This window comes from Lemur catta, chromosome 1, assembly GCF_020740605.2.
Source record: "Lemur catta isolate mLemCat1 chromosome 1, mLemCat1.pri, whole genome shotgun sequence".
Classification (NCBI taxonomy): domain Eukaryota; kingdom Metazoa; phylum Chordata; class Mammalia; order Primates; family Lemuridae; genus Lemur; species Lemur catta.
The window spans coordinates 139,702,718-139,722,860 of NC_059128.1; the positions used below are offsets into that span (position 1 = coordinate 139,702,718).

Below are 20,143 nucleotides of genomic sequence, written 5' to 3' on the forward strand. Positions count from 1 at the left end.
TTTACTGTACTTTTAATTATTTTAGAGTGTACTCCTACTTATTAAAAAGAAAAGTTAACTGTAAAACAGTCTCAGGCAGGTCCTTCTGGAGATATTCCACAAGAAGGCATTATCATAGATGACAGCTCCATGCATGTGTTGCCCCTGGAGAGACCTTCCAGTGGGGCAAGATGTACAGGTGGAAGACAGTGATATTGATGATCCTGACCCTGTGCGGGCCTAGGCTGATGTGTCTGTGTGTGTCTTAGTTTTTAACAAAAAAGTTTAAAAAGAAAGAAAATAATAAAAATCTTAAAATAGAACAAAGCTTATAGAATAAGGTAAAAGAAAAAAAAATTTTTGTACAGCCTTCCAGTGTGTTTGTGTTTTAAGCTAAGTGTTATTATAAAAGAGCCAAAAAGTTAAAAAATAAAGTTTATAGTTAAAAAGTTGCAGGAAGCTAAGGTTAATTATTGAAGAAAGAATTTTTTAATGGATTTAGTGTAGCTTAAGTGTACAATACAGTGTTTATCAAGCACACAGCGGTGTACGGAACCACCTAGGCCTCCGCATTCACCCAGAGCTGCTTCCACTCCTGCAAGTCCATTCATAGTAAGTGTCCTATACAGGGGTTCCATTTTTTTTTTTTTTTTTTTGAGACAGAGTCTCACTTTGTTGCCTGGGCTAGAGTGAGTGCCGTGGCATCAGCCTAGCTCACAGCAACCTCAGACTCCTGGGCTTAAGCGATCCTACTGCCTCAGCCTCCCGAGTAGCTGGGACTACAGGCATGAGCCACCATGCCCGGCTAATTTTTTTTTGTATATATATTTTTAGTTGGCCAGATAATTTCTTTCTATTTTTAGTAGAGACAGGGTCTCACTCTTGCTCAGGCTGGTCTCGAACTCCTGACCTCGAGCGATCCACCCGCCTCGGCCTCCCAGAGCTAGGATTACAGGCGTGAGCCACCGCGCCCGGCCAGGGGTTCCATTTTTAAATCTTTTATACTAGGTACTTTTTACTGTACCTTTGTATGTCTAGATACACAGATCCTTACCGTTGTGTTCCAACTGCCTGCACTATTCAGTACAGTAACGTGCTGTGCAGGTTTGCAGCCTCGGAGCAGTGGGCTGTATCCTACAGCCTAGGTGTGCAGTAGGTCTGTGCACACAAATGTAGTTTTGTGCAAGTTACACTCTAGGATGTTCACACAAGAGCGAAATCCCTTAAAGACTCATTTCTCAGAAGGTATCCTTGTTGTTAAGCACTGCCTGACTCTACTAGGAGAGAGGAGGTGGTTAGGAAATGGAGACCAATGTAGACAACTACTTCGAGATCTTTATGAGGTGGAAACGAGGATTAGGATTAAGATGGTATCTGAAAGGCACCTTTCCCTGTTGTCACTCATAATGAGCTGTCTTACGTGGAACCCAGGGGTGGGAAACTCCCTAGGGTACCTTTTCTCAGCAGCAGAGAAGAATCACCTGGAGTCTAGGCCCCACCCCAGAGATGGTGGTTTCTAGGCCTGGGCTGGGTGTCTGGGTCAGCCTGCCCTGGGGGTGTTTCCAAAGTGTAGGGCTCTGGCTGCCTCTTCCAGTTTCTCACACACACACACACACACACACACACACACACACACACACGCACGCACATGCACACGCATGCGCGCGCGAGGGTTTCCAGTACCTTCTGGGATGGTCAAGACTGATGGGGGAGGCCATTGAGACTTCCCTGTCACTTCTTCCCCCTCCAGCTCTCTGTGGCCTGCTTCCCTCACAGCCACTTCTCATGGGGGTCTCTTCTAAGCCTCCTTGTCCTTGTAGCTCTTCGGTATTCTCAGTCGTTGTCATCTTCTGTCGCTTTCCCTTTGCCTGAGAGAAAGCCAGGCCTTACGGACGTCACCAGCCAGTGACAGGGCCTCTCTGTCTCTTGCCAGTGCCATACTGGTCACAGGGGAGTTGACATCTGTCCGTAAGTTGTTTCCAGCTGTTGTCCTCCTCCTCTCAGCTGTTCGTCCACACTGAAGCCTTGTTTTGCCTGCGTCTGCATTTGGAGCTCTTCCAGAGGATTTGGGAAGGTTGATCTTTGGCTTGTCTGGGTTTATAGAAGGAGAAGGACAGTGGTGTTTAAAGTAATATTTTAAAGCTGTATGGCCTCAGAATATTAGGAAACATTTTCTGTTACCTAGTAACCATCTTAGTGGTGATTCTCTGGATTATATGATATTTTGGAAGATTGCAAAGGCATGCTAGTGGTCATTACAGCAGCCTGAGTGGTAGCCCAAAGAAACATGTACGAGTCCATATATGGAACAGATACTCCCCTCACTGGCGTGGAAGCTGCCAGATGCTTCATTCATCACAGCGATGCACTTCCTCAGAAGTCCTAACGTTCCAGGTCTTTTTAGTCAGAACTTCGGAATTGATAACATTATTTGACTTGCTTAGAATATGGTCCGTATGGATTTATTACACATTAAACCTTTTAGGCAGGCCTTAAAAGGTGAATTGTTAGGCATTTCGTACTTGTGTGACACTCAGCTTTTGTTGGTCTCTGGGCTGCAGTCAGTGATGTGTAAGCAAAACCGTAAGTTCAGACACAACAGAATTTGCTGGTCTGAGCACAATTGCAAAGTGGGTGGTTGTACACGTCCTGCTTGTCTCTCTTCTCTGGTAAGCCATCGCTGAGCAGAGGACTTCAAATATCACAGGGGTGCTTCAAACACAACTTGGAGCACCCTGCCTGAGGTAGGGGAGTAGCAGTCCGAATGTACGCCCTAGAAGGTGGAGGTCTTTAAAAGAAATATTCAGTGTCAACATGCAATTCAATGAACTTTTTTCTTTTTAAAGGAAATTCACCAAGAAAAAAAAATTACACAGTTAAACTGTACTGCAGTTGTTTTCATTAAGAAAACAATGTTTAAGACCTCACTTAAGAGGTGAGGTAACCAGCTAGGGAGGAGAGTTAGGCAAGGCGGGTGTGGAGAGAAATGGTTTGAGAGGCATCATGTTTATAAAATCAACAGAAGGTAAGGTGGGGGAAACATTTTCTATTGAATGCATTTTCTCATTTTGTGTCTTTATTTTCTTAATATAATGATGCATATTTTATATTTCAGATGAATTTACAATTAATTTTCTGGATTGGACTGATCAGTTCAATTTGCTGTGTGTTCGGCCAAACAGGTAAAAAAAAAAAAATTTTCCTACTTGTCTTTGTATTTCAGTATTTTGTATCGCTCTTTGACCAGTTAGATTCCTGGGAAAACCTAAGTGAGATCATGCTGCTCCTTCTGAAAGCTCTGCCGAAGATTCTTGGGGGTGTGGTAGTATATGCCGAATATAAAGAAATAATTCTTTGTCCAGTTATTAGAAAACTCATGACATCTATGACTATCCAAAATGTTAGAATTTGAAATTATATCTTTAAAGAAAAGGATCTAGTCTTTGATATAGAAGGCAAGAAAGATAACAATTAATGTGTCCCTCTGTGAATTTCAGTGCCAAGGTGATCCAACGCCATGGCATCTTTGGGCTAGGTTTAGTTCAGTTGGTAACTAAGTCATAGTGTTTATGTTTAATATTTATATATATTGCAGTATTTGTCATTATGATCCTGAGTTTTTACTACTTTCTCTCTGAAATGTCAAGTAAATTGTTCTATTCTTTCTTTTTCCTGACAGATGAAAATAGATGTTTAAAAGCAAATGCCAAATCATGTGGAGAATGTATACAAGCAGGGCCAAATTGTGGGTGGTGCACAAATTCAGTAAGTAAGATTGCTCAGGTCCTTTCCACTTCATAGTCATTTAGTGTTGCTCAGTGCTGTACCCTTGGGAAGTAATAGATGTGAATTTTCACATAAATCATTGTTTATTGAGTAATATGTGATGGTCTAGAACTGTGGTTTAACACAATAGCCACCAGGCACATGTGGCTATTGAGCACTTGGAATACGGGTGCTACGAATTGAGAATTGCTCTAAGTCTCAAATATATGCCAGATTTCTAAGACTTAGTATTTAAAAAATTATTAATAATGTTGCAATGATAATACTTTGTACAAAAATGTGCGTAAGTGTTAAAATTAATTTCCTCTGTTTCTTTTTTTTAGTGTGGGTACTAGGCAGTTTTAAAATACATATGTATATGTAGCTCATCTTTGTGGCACATATTATATTTTTATTAGTTAATTTTCCAAAAAAACCTAACCATTTATCTGACCATTTTAGATTTTTCCCCTTTTTTGATGAGGGTGGTATAAACTTATCCTCCTAATTATATTTCAGTTAATCTGATATAGAATTGATTTGTATCCTAAGCCAATCGAGGTTAGGGTTTGGATTTTATTCACTTTTGTCATCTCTACACATTGCCCAACATAGTGCCTTCCACAGAGCTTACTAAGTGTTCAATGAGTAAGTGAATGAATGAATGTTGAATGAGTAAGTCAAAATAGGAGGTAAGGAGTCATTTTGAGTTATATAATTTATTCACAGAATGAATAATATCAGAAGGTCAAAGATTTATTGATTATATTTTAACCCAGGCATTCGGACCCAAATTTCAAGTGCGTAACTTTTTGTAGACATACTGGTCAAGTATCAGATATGAAAGCAAAAATGAGAGGTTTTTCTTTTTATTATTTCAAAATTTTTCAAGTGGTTTTTTCTGTTCTCCAAAACTGGTACGCTGGGACTAAATTGGAAACTGGAGGAAATAAGGAGTGTTGTGTTTTAGACAAGGCTTTTTTAACTGATACTCTTGGTTTTCTTATCTGGAAAATGAGGATGATAATGCCTGCTTTATCTCTTATTACAAGAGTTAGAATAAATTAACTTAAATGGGGCAGTTCGCTTAAAAAGTTTTAAGTAAGTGGCCGCTTCTATTATTATTAACAACATCCATTTTATGGGGCCTCTAATTTATCTGTGGTTGAGGATTATTTTAGCCAAACTATTCTTTAAATATTAAGCCTTTGAGTTTTGGGGCATGAATTAAATGCTCTTTTGGAATATGTGTAGTGAAATTTTATTTGACTGTTATGATCTTAACATTTCCTGGATTGGCTGATATTTGGAGATGTAGGATCTTGTGCTTTGGTAGTATTTTAGGTTTGATAATAAATAAAAGTAGTGCAATTTTGAACCATCTGGTCCTTGGGGTTCCTTTCCACTTATTTCTCGAGTTACATAAATGCTTTCATTAGTCTCTTAAAAAATAATTTATAAAAACCATTGTGTATTATTTAAATTTAAATATCCTCACTTTATATAGCACCACAAAACTGCTACGTCATAAACAAATACCATATATAATGTCACTGGTTTTTTCCCCCCACTTTCACATTTCATGAAATGCTTTTGTGCAAAATCTTTACATACTTTTTTTTTTTTTTTTAAGACAGAGTCTCACTCTGTTGCCCGGGCTAGAGTGCCATGGCGTCATAGCTCACAGCATCCTCAAACTCCTGAGCTCAAGCGATCCTACTGCCTAAGCCTCCCGAGTAGCTGGGACTACAGGCATGTGCCACCATGCCCGACTAACTTTATATATATATATATATATTTTTTTTTTTTTTAGTTGTCCATATATTTTCTTTCTATTTTCAGTAGAGATAGGGTCTTGCTGTTGCTCAGGCTGGTCTCAAACTCCTGAGCTCAAACAATCTGCCCACCTCGGGCTCCCAGAGTGCTAGGATAACAGGCGTGAGCCACCGTGCCCAGCCTTTACATACATTTTTAATAGCAGTCTTTTGTCTTCACTAAGGTACTTTTCAGTTATCTGATGAAATTTTTATTTCCATCTAAGTTGCTCAAGGCATAGCACGTTTTGAATTTATGTCATTACTGGAAATTTTACCCCAAGCCACAAACATCCATTCATATACCATTAGGACTTTTTTTCCTTTTTTAAATTTACCATATGGAACTATATTCATGACTCTTGTTATACAATTACCTACTATATTGCTTTTTAAAAATTTAAAAAGCTTGTTTATGATAATATTCAATACTTGAGATTTTTTTCAAACTTTCAGGAATACTTATTTAATCTGTGCTAAATTTCCTGGTCTCCTTTTTAAAATCACCATCATTAATTGAGATGTTTTTAGGCTAATCTGTTTTCCCTAAATATTGAGTTATTATTGTGATGAAGCAAGTGCTACATAATACTAGAGGCTTTATTAGGACTTTTCTAAGGTAAATTTTGGGAGAAAATATTGTCTGATGTTTGGATATATACATTATTAGTAGCTATTAACCATGCTAAATAAGAAATTTCACTGAAGAAAGTTTCTTTTGATTAGATACTCTGAATTAGAAGGTGGGACATTTAACATGTATACTTAGGTCAGTCCTGGGAAAGTTATTACTTTCTTGGAAATGATTTTGTTTGCTTTTAAACAAGAGCACTTAATGGTTTGGATGAAGGGAGCATTTTATTTAAAAGCCAGAAATGAGGTACATTAGATGTCATTTGATTTTTATAATTTAATCGCATGTTGCAATTGCAATTATGTAAAAGGGTTGATCATTTCACTTTTATTAATACTTATATTTTATGTGTCATTTAGACATTTTTACAAGAAGGAATGCCAACTTCTGCACGATGTGATGATTTAGAAGCCTTGAAAAAGAAGGGTTGCCATCCAGATGACATAGAAAATCCCAGAGGCTCCAAAGTTATAAAGAAAAATAAAAATGTAACCAACCGTAGCAAAGGAACAGCAGAGAAGCTTCAGCCTGAAGATATTACTCAGATCCAGCCACAGCAGTTGGTTTTGCAGTTACGGTCAGGTAAAGAAGGCCAGCTCTCCGAGTACTTCCCTTTCTACTTGAGATTGCTGCCACCAGCTGTATGCAAGCCTCTTACCAGATTCTGTAGAGGGCTCATTTTCACATGCAGACTGATAAAAGCTTGGAATGGTTTAAATTTTAGAAATTTTTTTTTGCAGATATAACAATTTATAAAACACATAGACTTGGAATAATATTAAATGTTGTCTCATGTCCAAAGTAAATTCTGTCAAAGATTCAAAAAGTATTAATTGGATTTACTGAGTTTTAAAAATAAAAGTGTTCATCCTCTGGTACAATTACATAATATTCATATAAAAGCAACCTTTTAACCTATTCTTTTCCTTTGTATTTGTTTAGTATTGTTAAAATATTAAGGTTTTTCTAAGTATACATGTCAGTGCCACATTTAAAAAGAAAGACATAAAGAAGCCCTCTTCCTCCCCTTTCTCTCAGAAGAGCTGTGAGAGAATGGCCTTCTCCCATGACTTCCTGTTGTCCGCTCTTCAGCCGGGTCATTCAGGCCTCTCCTAGCCCTGCTTCAGCAAAGCTCCACCATCACCTTGAACCACCAGACCCAGTGGATCCTCGTCAGAGCCTTTTTAAAAAAAACTTTCTGTACCAAGTGAGGTGTTGCACTTCTTAGAATGCTCTCCCCTTGGCGTGTGTCTCAGCCTCCCTAGTAGCTGGGACTCCTGGCACGTGCCCCCATGCCTGGCTGATTTTTCTATTTTTTTGTAGAGATAGGGTCTCGCTCTCACTCAGGCTGGTCTCAAACTCCTGGCCTCCCAGAGTTCTAGGATTCCAAGTGTGAGCCACCACACCCGGCCCTCCACGCTCCTTTTCGTGTCTGTTTTTCTTCCTTTCTGCTGTCCACCTAAATGTAGGTTCTCCTCCCTTGGCTTTAAGTCCAGCTGTACACTGCAACAACACAGACTTTTCTCTTGAGCTCCAAACCCATTTCTCTAACTGCCTACTAGAAATCTGAATGGAGAAAATCTACAAGTTAACAATTTAATAATTTTTCATCCTAAGTGAGTCTCTCTCCTCTTCTCCTTCCTTGTTTCAATTCAGATCATCTTCTCCCTCTTGGATTTTTTTCTGTAGCTTCTTAACTAGTCTCTTTGTCTCTGTAGTTCATTTTTAAAAGTTTCTGCCAGGTTTTCTCAAGTAAAAATCAGATTATGTTAATTCACTTGCATATAGTTTACACACAAAATAATTCTCACAACTTCAGTGTCTGAGAAGTCAGTTGCACCCTGTAATGTGCCCTGCCTTGCCCTCCCCAGACTAATTTATGGTGTTCTATTTGTTTCCCTCTCTTACAGTTATAAATGGATGTTTTGTCTGTCTTGCCCTCAGTGGATTGGGGATGCCATTTTTTCCTCTTTGCATCCCCAAGGCCTGGTGTTTTAGGTGTTTGTTGAATGAAATTGAGCACATACCCATGCAGTTACTTATAGAATTCCCAGGTTTTTGTAAAAATTATGACCATGCATTTCATTTTATAGCATTACCATGTAAATCAGACTTACTTGGTTTTTCTCATTGGCTTTTGATTGCTGGCAAGCAAATCTCATTTTCTGATCTGTGTTCAGGGGAGCCGCAGACATTTACACTAAAGTTCAAGCGAGCGGAAGATTATCCCATAGATCTCTACTACCTCATGGACCTCTCCTACTCTATGAAAGACGATCTGGAGAATGTCAAAAGTCTCGGGACCGACCTGATGAATGAAATGAGGAGGATTACTTCAGACTTCAGAATCGGTGGGAATGTTAGGAATATTAACAATTTTCGTTTGTATAAGTCTTGGCAGTTCTCAAAGCCCTTTTGTGTTTTCTTCCCTTTTTTCTTCACAACGTGCTTGTGAGACAAATAGACCAGTTTTTAGCCTTTTCTATCCGAGGGGAAACGGATTCCAGTCGCACATTTAATAATCTTTCTGCCTCCTGGTTCCTCTGTCACCATATTGCTACTATGTTATTAATATTTGACACAGGTTATACCTCACAGATGATGAAACACATGCTTGTTTTCACAGGCATTTATCCATTCAACTGTTGATTTATTTTATAAGTGATGTGTTGAGGGCCCAGATTCTATTTCATTACGAATTAATATGACTATACCTGCCAGTACAGCCTAATCTTACCTCAGACCTGGATTTTTCATATTATGATGATCTCCTTTCCAGGCCGTATTTTCCCAATTTCATGCATCTCCAACTTAACCTCTTTTGTGCCCGCTGCTGCAGCAGAGGTTTAACAGTGGAATATGGGAAAGACTTGTCACCCTTCTCGAGGCCTCAAAGCTGCCTTTCAAAGATTAGCTCTGTTTTAGTGGAAACATTAAAAACAGCACTTGCTTTGCATGCTCTTTTATTCAGTAAGCATAACTGAAGGACCACGGAGATAGGATGCTCTTACCAAGTTAGTCTTTTTTGAAGTGGCCATCATTCCAGAATATTCATTTATGCATTCATTCAATATGCCATTATTGAGAGGTGATATGTTAAGAAAATTAATTTGAGTTACTTTTAAAGTGAATAGACAAAAAGATTAAGTTATATCTTAGGCCATTTGGATGCTATAACAAAATACCATAAACTGGGTAGCTTATAAACAACAGAAGTTTATTTCTCCCCCAGCTGGAGGCTGAGAAGTCCAAGACGCAGGCAGATTGAGTGTCTGGTGAGGGTCCTCTTCCAGGCTCATAGGTGGCGTCTTCTTGCCATGTGCTCACATGATGGAAGGGGGAAAGCACGTCTCTGGGGCCTCTTTGGTAAGGCTCCACGCTCATGATCTGATTACCTCCCAAAGGCCTCACCTCCTAATACCATCACATTGGGGATTAGGTTTTCAATATATGAATTTCGGGGGTGACATAGACATTCAGTTTTTAGTAACTTACGTATGGTAACATAACCGATTTTTTTCTAAATGCAAGTCTGTCTGTCACGTATCTACCTAATCATCCGTCTTTCCATCAATGCATCCATCTGTTCATATGCATTTTTTTCCTCATAGGATTTGGCTCATTCGTGGAAAAAACTGTGATGCCTTACATTAGCACAACACCAGCTAAGCTCAGGAACCCTTGCACAAGTGAGCAGAATTGCACCAGCCCATTTAGCTACAAAAATGTGCTTAGTCTTACTGATAAAGGAGAAGTATTTAACGAACTTGTTGGTAAACAGCGTATATCTGGAAATTTGGATTCTCCAGAAGGTGGTTTTGATGCAATCATGCAAGTTGCAGTTTGTGGAGTAAGTGCATTCATTTCCTACAAAGGGATATCATTTGTATTATTGAGTGAAATTTTAAGTGTGATTATACTGTTGTTAAAAAAAAAAAAGACCTTAATTTCCATATCATTTGAATATCTCAGAGAAGTACAGATATTAATCCCTTAAATTCCTTCCAACTATAAGTGCTTTATAAAACCATATTTAATCATTATATCCTTATTTAAACCAGGCAGTTAGTTTATTCATACAGGCTTTTAAAAGCCAGAATGCTAATAACCATTTTAAATAGTAAGCACCTTAGCTGTACTTCAGCTGGTGGTCTGGATTTTTAGAAGATGCCCAGGTATCCTAACTTTCTGGCTTCGTACCAGAGATGGAATTGATGTTATCTGAGGCATCACCAGGAACCTTGAATGTGTTCAGAGGAATAGCGTCTAATATCATTTACCTTTGGTCAGTTTTCTTTTGTTTGTCATTTTTGATAGACACATCTTTTTCCTGTGTCTTAATTCAAAAAGAAAGAACTTTCTAAGCCCTGGTGTGTAAGCTATATGAGAACATGCATTTTGAGAAGTAGTATAATATTTGTAGTTTTAATTGCAAGATTTTTAATAGTAGCAAGCTCCCCTCTGTTGGACCAGTAATCGGCATTTTATGGCCCATTTACCAGCTGAGTATTTTGAGATGACATTTTAATAATATTGCTGAAGCTGAAACTAGATGACATTGTGAGATAAAGTTTCCTGAGTACCTACTTTGTCTTATTTTGTCCCACACAGTACCCCTATTCTGCGGAAGACCATCCTTGATGCCAGATGCCTCTCAGTGGTTATTTTTCACCCCATTGTTGCTAACGTGCTAACTGATATCCAAAATGATAAGTGAAGCAGTAGGCGTAGTAGTTAAGAATTTTCCTATCACCACTGATCCTGGGCAATTTGCTTAGCCTCTGTAGTCTTCTCTTTAAGAAGGGATAATAATAGTATATGCCTCACAGGGCTCTTGTGAAGTTTAAATGCAGTAACCCATATAAAGTACCAATAAACATCCAGCAAATACTAACTACTATATCGTCGTTACTTTTGGCTTCTCAACCAGAGTGGTTACAATTTAAGGTTAGTTCTCGCTTTTATAGCTGACGAAAGTAGTATTCCAGCTAATCCCTAGCCTGATACCTCCTTTCTTTCTCGCCATCTATTTGTGATCTTGTTAGCAGCTCGCTGTGGGGAGAGCATTTTCCAGGCTGCCTCTAACTAGGCCTTAACCTATGGGATCCAATGTGGCACCCTTGGTCACAGTTACCTTCCTGTGTTTGCCATGCGGGTACATTTCTGTAGATGCAAAAGTGGCAGACATTCCACTCTTGAAAGATTGCCGGTGTTAATAAACTTAATTCCTGCCTTATGAGGGTATAAACAGATATTAAGTAAATTTAGGCAAATATAATTATAAAATTATTATATATAGAGAGAATTTTACTGTTACTTTAAATTCTTTGTTGGAAAACGGAGAGAGTAAAATAAATGAGTGAAATATCAACAGTATCAATTGTTGAGTTAGAATGGGTGGAATTAAGCAGGCCAAGTCCTTTGTGAGATAATTTTTTCTGTAATAAAAAAAGGCAGCCTGATACGGAGGGCTGATAAAGGAGGTATGTGATGTAAAAGCTAGAGCAAGGGTGGATGGAAGGATGGATGGGACAAGACAGTGGCTGGAGGGTAACATAAGGACAGGCTGAGCAGATGGTCATGGAGCACTGCTACGCACCAAGCAGTGTGCTCGCTGCTGGAGGTAGGATGATGAGCAAGACCGAAAAACAGTTTTCAAAAAGAGCTGAGCGCTGTGGACAAGCAGGCAAGATAATGTTGTACAGTGACCTGGAGGAGTCTCACTCAGTGGGCTCTGCACGTTGGTCATCAAGACTATTAGCATTGTGTGAAGAGAAGATAAAGAATTAGGTTCTGAGTACAGTGATAGCCTATATGAAAATTAAAAGATTTATGTTGTATTACTGTGATTAGTGTTTTAAAATTGAAATCCTTTTCTTTTCAAGTCACTGATTGGCTGGAGGAATGTGACACGGCTGCTGGTGTTTTCCACGGATGCTGGGTTTCACTTTGCTGGAGACGGGAAACTTGGTGGCATTGTTTTACCAAATGATGGACAGTGCCACCTGGAAAATGATGTGTACACAATGAGCCATTACTATGTAAGTGCTTAGTTCCTTATGCAGTGAATGTGCTTATGTTGAATTTTAGTGTTTGATACTAGGAGTCTTGTGGGTGGCTGGCTTGTGGGTTTTTCGGGGGTTGGGGTTTTGTTGTTTTGGTAGTATGGGCCCTAACCCAGTGTACAGGAAAACTAGTATTGCTGTTTGTGAAGTTGCAGCGTAGTGTGTGCTTCTTTCTGCTTAGACAAAGGCCTCCTGGGGTGGGAAAGGGATGCTCAGACCCCACTTTAACTCTTTGCTGCAACCTGTAGCTCTGTCTCCTCTCACTTGCACACATCCTTTGGTAGCAAAGTTGACATTATTTCTAAACAAATAATTTATCTGCTCTAACACTCTTTATCTTATATGAGTTTTAAAAGCAGGCACTCTGCCTTTATTGAAAATAACGATTGACAAATTATTCAAGTTCTAGGAGAAATTCAGACATTGGTGAATCTTGATCTCTTTCTTAAGTGGTACATAATAGAAACTTTAACTACTGGCTATTCTTTAATTTCATTGTTCTTACATTTAACATACATAACTAATCTTACTCTTTAAAACCTTTTAATATGGAAATTTTTATACATACATGGAAGTAGAGAGAAGAGGATTAGAAACTCAACATACACACACTACCCACTTCAGCAGTTATTTGTATTTGATACTCTTATTTGAAAGCAGTCTTGTGTAAGTAATCCAGTTATTTATGCAAGTCATTATGTATTGAAAAAACTGGAATAGATTGGAAGGATGTATTTACATACTAAATTATATTACTTAATTTTTTAGGATTATCCTTCTATTGCTCACCTTGTCCAGAAACTCAGTGAAAATAACATTCAGACGATTTTTGCAGTTACTGAAGAATTTCAGCCTGTTTACAAGGTAAGTATGTTTGCGATGAGAAGAACAAAGTCCTGGACATTTTTTGTTTAGTAATCAGAGGCAAATCATATGTGAATTGAACTGTGGGAAAGTGCCACACTAGGTAGGCAAACTGAATTTTAATGAAGTAGTTTATATTAATTTTTAATCACATATTATAAAACTACTTGTGTTTTTCAGGTTTGACTCCTAAAGTTATTTATGAAATGTCTAGGAACTGGTATTCAAAGACAAATGTTAGTTGCTCAGTAGATGCTAATTAGTTGAATGAATAGTATTTGTATTTACATATTTTATTTTTTAATTGCAGGAACTGAAAAATTTGATCCCTAAGTCAGCAGTAGGAACATTATCTGCAAATTCTAGCAATGTAATTCAGTTGATCATTGATGCATACAATGTGAGTACATTTTAAATAGGATCAGTTTTGGACAATACTCTGTTGAGAATACTTTGCTCAAAGAAAGTAAAACTTCTCTCATATACAATTTAGCTAGCCCAAAGGACAACAAAAAAACTTAAATTCTATATTGGAAGAAAAAACTATACACATGTAGTCTTACAAAAGCACAATTATTTGCATAGCCTAAATAAAAGTATGATAAAGACATGTGGGGAAAATTTCTAAATATCTGTATGTCATTAAGCAATAGATCTCCTTGTTGGAAAGCAATTGTAAAACATAATTTATAGGATTCCCCCAATCTTCTTCCTCCTCCCCAAAGTATCCTTTATATTAATAGATTCATCTATTTTGATGAATTGTGCTGGAAAAGCTTTTTTGCTAATTCTCGTCTTCCCATGTATTCAGAGGATATAGTTTTCTACTTTCAAGAGGTATGCACACTCATATATATACACACACACCATAAAATACATAAACATGTAAATATATGACTTGCCTGTTTAAAAGAGGTTTATAGAATTTTTTTCCCCATGTGGAAGGAAGTTGAATTGAAATTAAAAAGGAATTGGCTTCTCCTTTTAGAGCTTAATTCATAGTACCTTTAATGGTACCCATTTAGCGTTGGTTAATAATCATTTTAAATCATCTGAGGCATCTGTAATATGGTAACTCTTGTGTGCTGCATCTGCCACTTTCAGCCCCGATACCCCAACCTTTTGGCAGGTTGAATGTTAGGTATTTTTACCTCATGCCATGGGGGTCCCAAAATTTTTAGGAAAGACCGGACTCAGAGAGAGGGGTTTTTCAAAGGTTTACAAGATGCCAGTTGTTCCATGTCCCCATAGCTCTCTGTCTTAACAGATTATTTTCCTCACTCCTGTCCTTGTGGGGGTGCGAACAAGAGCTACCTTGCCTCAATTTGTCCTGAGAGGTCTGATACTTTAATAAGCACTGGCTTAAGTCCTTCCTCCTTGGAGGTTTTTGGTTTTATTTTCTGGCCAGGCTGTAATGGCTCCTGAGCACTTTTGTTCCCAGACTGCATAGTTGATTGTTTACCTTTGCCCGTAGTTAGCTGGAAGTGGTCGGGCCACGGGAGAGCCATTCAGCCAATGAAATAAGAAAACATTTCTTCCGCATTCTTAGGATTCCTCATAATTAATAACAGGCCTTTGAACTGTATGTTCATTAATATTTTAACTCAATAAGTAAATACTCTTTTCGATTGTGCACTTTATTTTGAAGCTTGGATCTTTATTAATTAGAGCCTGTTACTCTGGGTTCTGTGTTTTCTAGTCAATTAGATTTGGCTTCAAAATGTTTTATTGAAATGATATTTGTTTTTGAATAGTTTATTTTACCCCTTGGTCTTATGCATTTCCTTTTTTTTTTTTTTTTTGAGACAGAGTCTCACTCTGTTGCCCGGGCTAGAGTGCCATGGCGTCAGCCTAGCTCACAGCAACCTCAAACTCCTGGGCTTAAGCGATCCTACTGCCTCAGCCTCCTGGGTAGCTGGGACTATAGGCATGCACCACCATGCCCAGCTAATTTTTTTTTTTATATGTATTTTTTTATATGTATTTTTAGCTGTCCAAATCATTTCTTTCTATTTTTAGTAGAGACAGGGTCTCGCTCTTGCTCAGGCTGGCCTCGAACTCCTGACCTTGAGCGATCCACCCGCCTCGGCCTCCCAGAGTGCTAGGATTACAGTTGTGAGCCACTGCGCCCGGCCTGGTCTTATGCATTTCAAGTAGCATTTTGTTTGACTTTCTGGTGTATAATTAGGCTTTCTTTTAGTCCCTTTCCTCAGAAGTCATTTTGGAAAACGGCAAATTGTCAGAAGAAGTAACGATAAGTTACAAATCCTTCTGCAAGAACGGGGTGAATGGAACAGGGGAAAATGGAAGAAAATGTTCCAATATTTCCATTGGAGATGAGGTATGTTGTATAAAAGCATTTTTTTTTTTTTTTGTAGAAAGGAAAAAATTGCGTATTTGTAAGAAAATTTAGTTTATAACTTGGGAAACATTAAAAGAAATGAGTAATTTTTTGAAATATTTTCTAGTAGAATGAAATTGCTTAGTTATTTATTAATTTAATCTTGTTTTTTTCCTTCAAGGTTCAATTTGAAATTAGCATAACTTCAAATAAATGTCCAAATAAGGACTCTGAAGTCATTAAAATTAAGCCTCTGGGCTTCACTGAAGAAGTAGAGGTTATTCTTCAGTTCATCTGTGAGTGTGATTGCCAAAGTGAAGGCATCCCTGCAAGTCCAAAGTGTCATGCGGGAAATGGGACTTTTGAGTGCGGAGCGTGCAGGTAAGCTGGGAGTTGACAGACGGTGACAGAAAGCGCCACCTTAGTTTAGAAAGTCATAGGCCAGGCTGTGTTTTGAGACATCCAGAGAAAATCTGTTTGGAGCAAATAAATTATTTGTTCCAACCACTGTTGCTCACCCCAAGATCAATTGATGATCTTGTGTGTAATATTTATAGAAAGTTCTTTCCTTTTTTGTCTTAAGATGATTACTTTTTTACTTGGAAGTGAAAGCTTTTATACCCATGTAAGAAGTGTATTCAGCAAACTGTTAAGGTAGCATTTCTCTCGTGATAGCAATCTGAATTTCTAGAGCAAATAAGCCAATATAAAATATGTTTGTAAGAAAATGTTTCGGAAAAAACATCACACCGATTATGGTGATTTCATCTGGGAAATGGAATTATGGTGCAATAAAGGATGTTCACATGTACTTCTGCATTGTTGGAATAGTTTTTTTTAAAAATCTGTGTTGTTAGATTAAAAAGAGAAAGTGGTATTTTCAGAATATAGAATCTAATACTAACAAAACTTCAATCAATTATATTAAATTTTATTTTCACACGGTGGTTACTTTTTTAATTAAAAATTAAAACTGAGTATACTCTGAATATAGCTTTCTCCTTAAAGGAGTAGGAAGAGGAGGGGAGTATTTTGATCTAAACGTCTGTCCCAAATGACTAGGCTTTGAAGGGTCATTAACCTGAGAAAAATACATGGGTATAGTTCCTCATCAATTATTAATTGTTCAGAAAAACAATTCAAATGTTAATAGTTTTTATTTTCCCTGTTGTACATATCCTGTTGAGTCATAGAGATCCATTTTTAGTAAAACATCATTTACCAAAAAATCATCTTGAAAATGCTTTGCCTTTCTTCCCTTTATATTTTTACGAGATTCAGAGCAGTGTGTTCAGTCAGTGTCCATGAACATTAAGTGTTCTAAAAATGCATAGGGAATCCAAAAAGTATGGACTTGTAGGCTAAATTTATTTTAAAATAACATGTTAATTATATTTTCAAAGTATGTGCACAATATGTTTTTGTTCAACTTTCATACTCTTTTTTGGATGTGTTTATTGTACTTTTTTAGGTTAACAATGGTACCATTGCTTTAAATTTAGAGGTAGTTCACCATTAATAGCAAATGTAATAATATGCCACTTGAATATATAACGTACTCTTTAAAAATAAGTTTATTCTCTCTTTGCAGATGTTTTGTTCACGTGTTAATTGCTAGATTATATTTTCATCTTGATCAAAATTGTTAATTTCCTGAAGAAATTTTTTTCCTAGGCCCTTGCATATATTTGATATGAACTTGAATGGCTGGGGCAGGCATGTGCCTGTGTGTGTGCGCATGTGCCTGTGTATGCATGCACATATAACCCTTGATACACATCTGTGATGTGTGTGGCATGAACATACACATCTATGACATGTGTGGCATGAACACTCCCACCTAATATATTTGTAGGTTGAAGAGATTGTTTATAGCTTTGTTTCCTCTCCCAGTCTTTTTGACAGCATGACTTGTTATTTTGCATTATTTTTATTTTATGTGATTGCACTTTTGGAATCTTTCTTTAGATGCAACGAGGGACGTGTTGGTAGACATTGTGAATGTAGCACAGATGAGGTTAACAGTGAAGACATGGATGCTTACTGCAGGAAAGAAAACAGTTCAGAAATCTGCAGTAACAACGGGGAGTGCGTCTGTGGACAGTGTGTTTGTAGGAAGAGGGACAATACCAATGAAATTTACTCTGGCAAATTCTGCGAATGTGATAATTTCAACTGCGATAGATCCAATGGCTTAATTTGTGGAGGTAAGAAAAGGGTCTGACGTGGTTGTAACATGTGATCCCATCTAATATGATAAAAAATTTAAGAGTTACTTGGTGAGTAAGTAGAAAAGTGGCAGTGTTAAGGATCAGTCCATCCCCTAGGGACACTTTCTCCCGTTGTTGCTTGTTTTTACTTTTAAATGAGTACTGTGATTTTATATTTTTCTCATTGTTTTGAGAAATGATATATTTAATTGCAGGAAATGGTGTTTGCAAGTGTCGCGTATGTGAATGCAACCCCAACTACACTGGCAGTGCCTGCGACTGTTCTTTGGACACGTCTACTTGTGAGGCCTCAAACGGCCAGATCTGCAACGGCCGGGGCATCTGTGAGTGTGGCGTCTGCAAGTGTACAGACCCCAAGTTTCAAGGGCAGACGTGTGAGATGTGTCAGACTTGCCTCGGTGTCTGTGCTGAGCATAAGTAAGTGTTTCCTAATTGCCTGAAATAATTGGTATTTACTCTCAGCTGATCTAAGTGTGTATTAGCACCAGAACCAGAATGGTGCCGGTATTAGGTTATACTGTAAATAAAATACCTGCCACTTGGAAGCCTACTCTTTAATTCCTAAAAATTCTCTCTCAACAGCTAGTAGGTATTCCATGATAATGAAATGTGTCATATGAGAGTTCTATTATTATTTTGGTCTGAATTTGCTGTATAATTGAATCTACGTGGTAACCTTTGTTAAGATTACCAATTGCTTAATTACTGTGTCTTGACTAAGCAAAATTGAGACTTTTCCCCTTTAAGAATTTTATTGTACCAGTAACACATTGTTTAAATTATTATGGTTTTATGTCATATATTTAATATGGGATAGGGCTCATTTATTTTACTACCTTTTATTTCTGTATTGGGATTTTAATTTGAACTGTAATAAATCTATAATTTCATTTGGGAAACTAGCATCTTTTTATGCAGTTTTTCCATCCAGAAATGTAGTATGCCTCTCCATTTATTTAAATCCTCCTTCATAGCTCTTGGTTCAGTTTGGTCACATGAGTTTATTAGCACATGAAATAATGTTTAAGCAAATATTTATGATAAATAAAATTTAAACATAATAATTTGTGTTTCGACAGAGAATGTGTTCAGTGCAGAGCATTCAATAAAGGAGAAAAGAAAGACACATGTGCACAGGAATGCTCGTATTTCAACATCACCAAGGTAGAAAATCGGGACAAATTGCCTCAGCCGGGCCAAGTAGACCCCCTGTCCCATTGTAAGGAGAAGGATGTTGATGACTGCTGGTTCTATTTCACATACTCAGTCAGTGGGAATGGAGAGATCACTGTTCACGTTGTGGAGACTCCAGGTAGAACTCTGATCATTTCAGAAATCCTTTTCATTTCCTTTGTATCTTGTTTTTACGATTTAGGCCTATTGTCAGGTTCCCTAATGTCCTGGAACAGCCTCCAGCTGGATTATTTTAGCTTCAAGTGGGGGAGTTTTTCATCTCTCAAAAGCTTAACATAGTGTTTAATTTACTGTATAAAAAATAAGGACAAGAGAGATCAGGTTTTAAGTTTTCTGAGTGCGGAGTCTGAAGATTAAATGTAGTAATTCGTGCAAGGCACTTAGCATAATACCTGGCACTTAGAGGTGCTCAGTAAGAGTTACATCATTACTGATGATATTTAAATTTGAGCTTGATTTAGGCTTAGATATGGGGAAAGGTAATTTATTAAAGGATGTTACAGTGCTGAATTTGTCCAACTTCTCAGAACATAAAACATTTTTTATCTTGGCTTTTCTAGTAGCTTTTTTGTAGATTCTTTGGAATTTTCTACTTTAGTATACAGGTTTTTGTACAAACATAAATTTTCATTTCTTTTTGGTAAATACTAAGAGTGGAATTTCGGAGCATATGGTAAGCATATGTTTAACTTCATGAAGAACTGCCAAGCTATTTTTTAAAGTCTCTGTACAGGTTTCCATTATGCGTGTTTTACAAATATATTCTCCTAGTTGGTTTGTCCTTTTCATTTTTTTCTAACAGTGTCTTGAACACCAGAGATTTTAATTGGATGAAGTACAGTTTACCAAGTTTTTCTTTTATGGATCTTGCTTTTACTATTAGATCTAAGAACTCTTTGCTTAACTCAAGATTGTAAGGTTTTTTCTCCTGTTTTCTTCTAGAAGTTTTATAGTTTCCCTATTTAGGTCTCTAACCCATTTTGAGTTAATATATGGTGAGAGGTTCGAGTTTTTGTATATGAATGTCCAATAGTTCCAGCACCATTTGTTGAAAAGTGTCCTTTCTCTACCTTTGCTGAAAATCAGGTGACCTTACATGTGTATACCTGTTTCTGACTCTATATTGTGTCCCATTAATCTGTGTGTCTGTCCTCTAGCTATACCACACTGTCTTGGAGCTTTATAGGTAGACTTGAAAGCAGGTAATGTGAGTCTTCCAACTCTGTTCTTTACCAAAAGTGTTTTTGAAATACTTA

General features: G+C 37.5%; 1 protein-coding gene across 2 annotated transcripts in view; it reads left to right on the forward strand.

The window, feature by feature from the left end:
- ITGB1 (integrin subunit beta 1) overlaps window positions 1-20,143 on the forward strand; it is a 41,157-nt gene that overhangs the window by 12,546 nt on the left and 8,468 nt on the right. For both annotated transcript variants that reach the window (XM_045535911.1, XM_045535919.1), the window contains exons 2-14: window positions 3,095-3,161; window positions 3,659-3,744; window positions 6,552-6,774; window positions 8,373-8,543; window positions 9,804-10,042; window positions 12,078-12,233; window positions 13,026-13,121; window positions 13,432-13,521; window positions 15,322-15,462; window positions 15,644-15,843; window positions 17,431-17,669; window positions 17,888-18,110; window positions 18,773-19,005. In XM_045535911.1, the coding sequence (XP_045391867.1) occupies window positions 3,095-3,161; window positions 3,659-3,744; window positions 6,552-6,774; window positions 8,373-8,543; window positions 9,804-10,042; window positions 12,078-12,233; window positions 13,026-13,121; window positions 13,432-13,521; window positions 15,322-15,462; window positions 15,644-15,843; window positions 17,431-17,669; window positions 17,888-18,110; window positions 18,773-19,005 (2,164 nt within the window). The remainder of the gene's footprint in view (window positions 1-3,094; window positions 3,162-3,658; window positions 3,745-6,551; window positions 6,775-8,372; window positions 8,544-9,803; window positions 10,043-12,077; window positions 12,234-13,025; window positions 13,122-13,431; window positions 13,522-15,321; window positions 15,463-15,643; window positions 15,844-17,430; window positions 17,670-17,887; window positions 18,111-18,772; window positions 19,006-20,143) is intronic.